The 10,158-nt window shown below is 45.4% G+C and overlaps 1 protein-coding gene across 1 annotated transcript; it reads right to left on the bottom strand.

The window, feature by feature from the left end:
- Positions 1–6,726: 6,726 nt before the first annotated feature.
- Positions 6,727–7,972, bottom strand: ptafr (platelet-activating factor receptor; the record flags this gene model as incomplete). The annotated part of the gene is made up of 1 exon (XM_080011983.1): positions 6,727–7,972. A coding segment is annotated over one exon (1,095 nt), but the record flags the coding sequence as incomplete, so codon positions are not given.
- Positions 7,973–10,158: the final 2,186 nt, after the last annotated feature.

Here is a 10,158-nt window from a genome sequence, read left to right as displayed (position 1 = left end):
AAGTGCAATATTCATTGTCACTCATTTCAGAGCGTGAAACCCACATATTATATCGAGTCATTACACGTGGAGTGAAAGATTTCAAGCCTTTATTTCTTGAAATTTTGATGATTGTGGCTATAGATAATGAAAACCCCAAATTCTGTGTCTTTTTCATGATACTCAAATTTCATGAGATGTACCTGTATGTTTGACCGTAGGTATATGCACGTGACAAATAAACCTCTTGAATCAATAATACCAACGTCACGGTTTCCCAAAGTGACTTCATAGAATGATAAATAAACGGATAATGTGATATATAGAAGCACGCGGTTTGTGTGTCGTTGCCAAAGGAAAAGTACAAAACCCCGGAGCTGAAAGCACCGTTCTGGTTCTCGGTGACGGCTGAAGGGAACTTGACACTTCCCAGCGTTTCATTTCCCATTTTTCAACTTCCTCCGTCGTTGTATTCGGAGATCACACACGGAAGCGTGTCACCCGCACCCATCGAGCTCGCCGCAGAAGATGCTGCCGTGGTCTGTTCTCCTGCTCTGTCTGTCTGCAAGGGCAGGTGAGAGCGCCTCTCCCTCCAACGCTCTCCGTCTCATTTGTCGCGGCGTTTCAGGAGATCCTCGGATTCAACAGATTGCAAAAAAACAGCCCCGGATAACCGGGATTTCGTTCTGCTTTCACAGATGCTGACCCGCCCGCGTTGCCGTCCGAACTGTCCGCCGGACGCAACGGGACCCTCAATTCCACGACTCTTCGAGTCACCGGGAAGACGGTGGTGTTGGCCGGCGACACCGTCGCGTTGGAATGCGTCGACCTCAGCGGCGGCAATATCTCATGGTACCGCGTGGGGGAGGCGAGGGAGGAAGGAGGCAACGTTCTCACTTTCCGCTCCGCGGTCGAGGACTCTGGGGAATACGTGTGTTGCCGCCAGAGCTTCAAAAGCTCTCCAGGGGCAGTGGTCCACCTCAGCGTCGTGGGTGAGCGGACGTCCGGCAGGAAAATATCATAGTTGTTTTTCGAATAGTCTGTAACTTCCTGCTTGTTGATGTCTGATCAATTTCTCATACACACACACACACACACACACACACACACACACACCAGAAAAGCTGTCCCCTTTGCAGGTCGTGGCCAAGCCCGGGCTCCCACTCGTAGTGGAAGGGGAGACGGTCCATCTGCACTGCAACGCCTCCAGCTTCCCCCTCTCCGCCAACTGGACCTGGCACCGACTGGGACCCGGCGGGGCCTGGGCCGGCGCGGGACCGGGGCGGGACCTGGTCCTCCGAGAGGCGGGGGAGAGCGGGGTGTACTCCTGCCACGCCCAGAGCGCGGCGCAGGGCATCCGGCAAGAGGAGAGGAGCCCCAACTGCATGGTCCGCATCCTCCGCCTCCCCACAACAGGTCGGTGGTGGGAGCGGGCGTCTCAAAACGCGGTCCTCGCCCTGGAAATTGCAGTTCTTGAGGGGACGATTTGATATTGGCGGTTTTCGGAAGTCTGCCAGGGCACACTTTTCAACCAAGGACCTCTTAAATGAGAGGAAATAAACCCCCTAACTTACGTCCCAAAAATCTTTTTTTTGATATTAGGCCTATTTCTCACACTTCTCTGTGTGGAAAAACAAACACAAATCAAGGGAAATGTATTATAAATTTTTGTATTGCACCATTTCAATATCTTCTTCTTCTTTCGGCTGCTCCCATTAGGGGTCACCACAGCGCCTCCACCACCTTCTGTTGTTTTATTGCAGTAACATTGTGGGGACACAAAACATCCGACACAAAGCCAGAGAAATGTACTAGAGAGACAGGCGGATTCGTTTGTATAAAAAAAGAGAGAATTATTCCGGGTATATATGACATACAAATATTGGATTTTTAAGAATTTCAGTATGTATGGATTTGACATCGTATAGCTGGATGAAAGTTAATGTTGATTGCATAGTGTAATGGCTGTAGAACAGGGGTGCCCAATACGTCGATCGCGATTGACCGCTAGATCGCGCGGCAAGAAAAAATAAAATGACTTTTTTTTTTTTTTAACCGATCTGACCACTGATGTTGAATGAGCTTGACATAGAGCTGCAGGGAAAAGACAAAACCGCGGTCAACATGATCAGTTCAGTTAATGCTTTCAAACGAAAAATGCAACTTCTGTCCCCAAAGCTGCACCGCCATGATTTGGGGTAACTTTCAAAACCTCGCATCAGAGCCGGAGACCCAAGGGAAGGCGCGTGCACAGAGCAGATTGAGTCCGTTGGACTCGAACAAACAGTTTCAAGTCTCTGCTTCACTCGAGCCAATCGCTGCATTTATGATCTGCCCATTTAGGGAAGATGCTGAGGTTGATTCACTGGCATCAAAAATTGCAACACTGTTTTCACCTAAACTGGTCTTCAGTGGAGGATGAGATGTTGACACTAAGGGCTGACATTCAGCTCCAGGGCTGGCATCCAGTGCTCATGGACAGCTTTGGAACTTACTCACGGAGTACCCAAACATGAGGAAATGTGCTACGTCATTGACTGCGTTATTTGGCTTTATTTATTCATGCAAGCCCTTTCCCACGTGAGGATTATTAAGTCCAAATACCGTGCCACCATGACTGATGATCATTTGGAAGCCTGCTTGAGGCTGGCCAGCAGCTACTGCCAGGACTTATCAACCCTGAACGACTCCATTCAGTGCAAGTCATCAGAGTAAGGTAGTGCCCAAAAATGTATTTTATTGTATTGTGCCGTAAAGGATCATGCAGTGATGCACGGTACGCCAACATATATTGTATATATAAAGTAAACTCAGTATTTTCTTCTTCTTTTTCTTTCGGCTGCTCCCGGTAGTAGACTCAGTATATGTATAAATAAATATATTTAGCATTTTTAAATGCAGGTAGATCATTTTGACCCGGTCATTTTAAAAGTAGCTCACAAGCCGAAAAAGTGTGGGCACCCCTGCTGTAGAATAATGACCCCATCTGTGTTCAGATTGGTTCCCTATCAGCCTCCATAACACTATGCATTCAGAATACCACCGGGTACGAACTCCCGGGAAAATGATCTATTTACGGCGTTGCGTCACAGATGTGCGTCAACCAATCTGCGACCATGAGCGGAAATGGGAGACGGTGGAGGAAACTACTCCTGGTAGATCATACACCCTCGAATATAAAAAAGGACTCATTGAAACGGGTTGAGAAATGTAAACGCTGAGGTGCTTTCTATCCAGAAAAACCACAACTTCCCCGTTTACCTGCGTTTGTTGACAGGCCAGCCCTGCCCGAGCTGCAGCAGTCAGCGCCACGTCTATCTATATCTATCTGTATTCCAGCTCAACCAAAATAAATAAAAAATATACTTAAATTGTGACAATTTCAATTGACCTCTTCAGTGAACACGCAAAGTTGGCGTAAAAGTTGTCTATTGTCCCTTTAATGTGGCGAAAGGACCGATCGAAATGAATGTGTTGATCCACCCTCAAGTGTAGTCACCTTACAATCCAGCACCATCTGTCAAAATCACAAACGGATGATGGCAAGTCCAATAATCATGCGCAGTTATATCATTATTACTTATTTCTTGCTACTAATGACTTATTTTGTTTTTTCTTCATTGAATTATTGATAAATAATTTTTTTGTTTTGAATGATTTAATGTTTTTCTATGACATTCCCTGCAAATGCATTGATTCCGCATTCACTGCAAATTCAACAAACTTTAAAACGTCAAGCTCTCATAGTCACACTTGTGCAATTTCATAATGACCACTCCCCTCCCCCTGGCTTTTCATGACGGCGCTTCGGCGCACGTCCTTCTGCCGTGATGGTCAAACTTCCTTTCTAATCCCGCGCCCTCCCTCAGTGGTTGGGGTTTTGGGAGCGGCGGCCTTCAGTCTCTCTCTCCTGGCCTGGGTCGTCATCCTCCCCCTGGCCGCGCTGCTTTGGCTGCGGCGGCGGAAGCGCGACGACAGCGCGAGGGCCACGGCTGACGGTGAGCGAGACGGATCCGGCTTCCCCGGTTAATCACAGATTGGGTCTTAAAAAAAAACAAAAAACCTACTGCAAGGTGTGAGGAAGGTTCTGGCGGCATAGCTCCGGCGTAACCAAGTTTGCTTTTCCCCGAATGTGTTTCGCAGGTTTTGCCGGATCTCCAAAAGCCCGAACGTAAGTCCATCGGAATCGACGCAAACTTTTTGATTTGTGTGTTTATGTTTTCTCACCGTCTGCGAGTTTTACGAGTCAACGACAAAGCAGATCATTAACATATGATTTTGCTTTTAATCCTTTAATCCGTGTTTGTTTTCGTCGCCAGGGCCGACCCGCCGCAGAGTGTGAGTGAGGGTAATGTGTACATGAACTACACCAGCACCAACATGGCTTACACTGACCTGGACGGCATGGCTGCATATGAGACCTATGCCAGTCCGTCCTGAACCACCGGGGGAGGATTTCTACATCTCTACATAAATTATTGTAATGGTAGAATAGTGCTTTAACTATATATACACAACTCTGAGGCATGTTTAGTTTGTATGTGTGTGTGCAAGTAAAGAGAGGGTTTTATTTTTTTAGTGGGTACATTTCAAAAATAGCTGGAACCAAGACACAACTTCAGTGATCCACAGTGAAAAATAAAGTAATATCATTATTGTTTCATACACAGATCAGCCACAACATTAAAACCACTGACAGATAAAGTGAATAACATGGATCATCTCGTTCCAGTGGCACCTGTCAAGAGGTGGGATATGTTAGGCAGCAAGTGAACAGTCAGTTCTTGAAGTTGATGTGTTGGAAGCAGGAAAAATGGGCAAGCGTAAGGATCTGAGCCACTTTGACAAGGACCAAATTGTGACGGCTAGACGACTGGGTCAGAGCATCTCCAAAATGACAGGTCTTGTTCTTGGTATGCATTCGTTAGTACCTACCAAAAGTGATCCAAAGAAGGACAAATGGTGAACCCATGACAGCGTCATGGGCGCCCAAGGCTCATTGATGCACGTGGGGAGTGAAGTCTAGCCCGTCTGGTCCAATCCCACAGAAGAGCTGCCGTAGCACCGACTGCTGAAAAAGTTCATGCTGCTATGATCTAAAGGTGTCAGAACACACAGTGCATCACAGCTTGCTGCGTATGGGGCTGCGTAGCCGCAGACCGGTCAGAGTGTCCATGCTGACCCCTGTCCACCATCGAAAGCTCCTACAATGGGCAGGTGAGCGTCAGAACTGGATCATGGAGCAATGGTAGAAGGTGGCCTGGTCTGATGATTCACGTTTTCTTCTCCATCATGTGAATGGGCACCCCGCCCATAGGGTCCGATCCGATGGAGCATCTGTGGGATGTGCTGGAACAACAAGCCTGATCCATGGGGGCCCCACCTCACAATTTCCAGGACTTAAAGGATCTGCTGCTGACGTCTTGGTGCCAGAAACCACAGGACACCATCAGAGGTCTTGTGGAGTCCATGCCCCCACGGGTCAGAGCTGTTTGGTGGCACAAGGGGGAGCTACACAATATTAGTGGTTATTAGTGGTGGTTTTAATATTGTGACTGATCAGTGTAATATTATCATTCAGTGGGTTCGTCAACAAAATATTTTGTTTCATGGCTTTCCACTCGCGTCATTGCAACACAATGGTTCAATAAAAAACACAATAAAATTAAGTGAAAAGAATTTTAAAATGCGTAAAGCAGATGCTTGCAGCACGGAGTGTTGACGCCGGCCAATTTGGTGCCCGAGACAAATTTTGCTGCTGCTTCCCTTTCTTTAAAAATGTTCACATTGCAACTTGCCAAATTAATAAAACAGTCTCCAAAATGTGTTTTGGACAGCCTCCTATCCAGTGTTAGTGTGGAGGGGAATTCCAGGATACAATAAAAATCTAAAATTCTAGATCTCTAGAAACAACCACAGGACAACACAAATCTCCAGTGACCAATGCTACAGTTTTTTAATTGCAAGATGGGAAAATTATTCAAAATAATAATAATCAGAAACACAGATTTGCGATGAGGAGGGCGGGTCCAGATTCAGCGTACATCTCCAAATGTCTAATTCCATCCGCATGAATCAACGCTGACTTTTCTGGGTGTTGTTCTTGTGTGTTTCATTTCTGAACATTTTTTTCACGCATTTTTAACGATAACATAATGACTTTGCTTTTTGGCCTTTTAAACTTTTAAAGATTTCACAATCCCGAAAACCATAGGCAAAACTGTGGCATTTCAAAATTTCAATAAAAAACATGTGATTGCAAGGCATGACAGTGTATTATTATTCAACAAGAAATTGCATTTTCAGACAACAGATCGATTAATACACACAGTATTCATCTTCATCTCATACAGCAGTGCAGTTATAGAGTTGTGTTGGGTATCCTTTACCACAATTTAAATATGTCATATAATTTTGCCTGTCAGAAGCAAAATATATTATAGTTCCGGGAAGAACCTACCTGTTACTTTCACAGCTGTATAAAAAGGTCGTTGGCACTATTTCACCAAGAGGTATATGAGCTTTAGGCCCGCACTTCTGCACTGCAACACTTCTGCTTTCCACACAACCGAATGTGGTGCAATATCGCCACATCACGCAAACTCACGCTAAGTACTCACACTACGCTGAAGAGTAACCAGTCTGGTGGATTAGAGGGCTAGCCAGGTAGGCAGGAGGGGTAAAAAAAAAAAAAAGGGTACAACAAAGTACCCTGGCAAAACCTCTCTGGCAGACAAACATAGACGTAGAAAACATGTGTCCGTGACGTCACCCGACAGTTCCGGAAGAGGTGATTCGACGCCTGGAGTTTTGGTTTTTAAACAGCTTCCAACTTTTTTCCCCATTCCCGTAATGTCTGGTTCAGTTCAGGCCTGGCGGCTTTCTCTTCTCCCCAGCTTTACAGCTGCCGGTCCTCGCTCGGCAGCATTTGGCTGTGGTTCTTGCTCTCCGCGGACAAGTGACTGACGGCTGTGTTCGAGCAAGCCTCCCCCTTCGCTACTTTCCTCATGTGGCCCGCGATGAACCTTCTGAATTTCCTCGTGGCAAAACAGTAGACTATGGGATCCAGGATGCAGTTGAGCCCCATGAGAAGCAGTGTGATCTGGTGGGCGTCACTGAGCGCCTGGCGAGTCTCCAAGTTCCAGGTAATGCTGCCCCAGCCCTCATTGATTTCCAGCACTGCGAGGGTCCATGGGAATTGGACGATGTGATGGGGTAAAAAACACAACACAAAAACCCCCACCACCGCACACAGCATCTGCAGGGCCCTCCGTTTCACCCCTCTGGGCTTTGCTGAGCTGGAGGCCCTTTTGGCCCTAATCGACACAATTGTGCCAGTGGCCTGTGGTCCAGCAGGGGACTGCGTCATCAAGGCTCGAGCAATGAGCAGGTTACAAATCACAACCAGGAAAAAGGCGATGAAGAACATCCCCACGATGGCTAAATGGGTGGCGGCCACAACTCGCTTCTCGTCGTCGCTTTCCCTGTGGAACCCCTCAAAACAGCGCGTCACATTGTTTTCGTCCTTGTGGGTGCCGGGGGTGATCAGAGATGGTACGGCCATCCCTAATGTCACCCCCCAGATGGTGAAAGTCACAAGTGCACCACGACGCCAACGGTCGGATGAGGCGGCGTTCAAGGGACGAGTGATGGCCCAGTAACGATTGACACTGATGGCTCCCAGGAACAGGATGGAGCAGTAGGTGTTGATGAAGAACATCGAGCCAGTCACCCGACACAGGAAGTCCGGGTAGACCCAATCGCCGTGGCGACTGTAATAGCCGACCCAGAAGGGAAGGGCACAAACGAACAGAAGATCGGCAATGGTCAAGTTGGCCATGTAGATGCGGATCTCGCCTATGGCTCTGGCCTCCCGCAGCCGCCGGAGAACAAACAGGACGTAGCAGTTCGCACAGAAACCGAGGATGAAGATGATGCCGTAGAAAGCAGAAAAAAGCTCATAGCGAAACTCCGAATCCAGGAAGGTTTCATTGGCTGCGAGACCGGGTACGCCGGGGGACACTGGCCTCTCCACTGTTGCACCATGAGTCATGTTTTGTGTTTATGGCAGAGCTCGTCTCTGTAGGATACAAAACAGCTGTTAGTCCAAAAATAACTTCTTAATTTGCGGCAAGTTTAAATCAATTCAATTCAATCGTTAATGGGACAATTTTAATTCAAAATCAATTATAATAAAGCAAATAGATGCGGAATTAATCCCTATCATTGTATTATTAATGCAATTATGTTAGCCAGAGGCAGGGGATTTTGCCTGGATGTGGCAATAATTCCCAAGAGTACCTACAGTAGCTGCAGGCAGACACATCCGCAAGACACCTCTAGGTAATTGAATTGATTCTTCTTTTCTGTTTCTAGGTAGACAGGAAATCACGGGGAACAAAGCAACTTTGTTCCCCGTGAAGTAGCACAAAGATTAAAAAAATAATAATAAAAGTAAAAGTAAATTTAATGGAAATATATTTTGAAAGCCAGGGGAGGAGAGTCAACTGTGTCCCTCTTTCTCTTTGCAGGTTTGTTTATAAGAAATTGCTTATAAATTGCTTAGAAAAAACATTTAAAAGAATTGGCGACTTTTTAAAGACTTGAATTATTAGTGGCCCATTTTCAAAATCGGTACTAATTGCAAACTTCTCAATTTGTATGAAACCTCTAAGAGAGTCAACCGACTTTTAAAATACATTCTGAATGAATAAACTTTGATTATTTTTTGTGTGTACACGGGCTAAAAACGACAAGAAAAGGTCGTTTCTGGGGTCACATGGTTTCCTGTCAACCTGCGGAGATGACTCTTGCGGAGGGCGGCGTCCAGGTCCCTCTCATAATTCAAGGGTTGTGAATAGAATAGCATATCTCTTAATTGTCAATGTACAAGTAGGATTCGACAAAATTAATCCTCTGCGTTTGACCCATCCTACACCTAGGAGCAGCGGGCAGCTGCAGTGCAGCACCCGGGGACCAACTCCAGCTCTTTCCGCCCGCGCCTTGCTCAGGGGCACAGACAGCAATATTAACCCCCTAACATACACCTCTTGGGTGGCGGGAGGAAACCGGAGCACCGGGAGGAAAACCCACCCAAACACGGGGAGAACATGCAAAATCCAAACAGAAAGGACCTAGGAAGGCCAGGGTTCGGACCCCGGACCTTCTTGTAATAAGGAACCTTAAAAGCAACACACTATCATTGTTGATCATGTGTTCTTCCTATTTTCACCCATAAGTGTCTTTGGGGGGATTTTTTTCCCCAAGGCTTGTCCTGCAAATGCACATACCATGCCAATGAATGTAAGGTTGTATTAATCAAGTATGACTTAACTTCAAAACAGATTCAAAAAAGATTCAAAACAACTGTACATGATACATTTCAGGTCTTAATCCAAATGTCAGGCTCAAACACAAACCCATGTGACGCCATCTTATACACCATCAGTTATTGCCGGATGTTAACAAAGGCGCAATGAAGATCAAAGATCAAACTCGACTTCAATAAAAAAATAGAAAAAAGATAACCTTTCACAATATTTTGGAAAGGTAAATTGTATGTCTGATCTTTGGACCTGTAACCTTGTGTAATATGATTTAAACAGTTAAAATTGAAAAGTTAAAAGTCTAAATTCTACCCCGTGGGACGGACCCAGATTTAGGCTGATATGAAAGTTCACATGAGCCTTTATGTTATAAATATTTCTCAACTCCAAAAAATTTGCAAATTTAAGTGTTATTGAATACTATTAAATACACATTTTTGGTGAAATTTTGATTTACTGCACTAAGTAGGTGTGGCAAGAAAAGGTACACAAAAAATATAGTATTTGTGGTAGGTAGATATATATGTATATATATATATATATATATATATATATATACATATATACATGTATATATGTAATGTATATATACACACACACACACACACTACAATATACAGACGATACGCTATAAACTATACATTCAATGAGAATAAATCTACTAACTTTGTCAGTGTTGCTAGTAGGCTATAGGTAAAAATAACTCACCTTACAGTTCTTTAAAGCAGTTCTCTTTGCCTTGTATGAGACAGCAGCCTCAATGAGTCCAACACACCAAAACCAATAGGAGACTTCCGTGTAAATGTGCGAATAAGGAGTAAGAAAGAGAAGAGTCTTAAGGGCTCCCTCTCTC

This window comes from Zeus faber (assembly GCF_960531495.2).
Source record: "Zeus faber genome assembly, chromosome: 13".
Classification (NCBI taxonomy): Eukaryota; Metazoa; Chordata; class Actinopteri; order Zeiformes; family Zeidae; genus Zeus; species Zeus faber.
The sequence above is the reverse complement of the archived record's forward strand: the minus strand, read 5'-3'. Positions and strand labels throughout refer to the sequence as shown.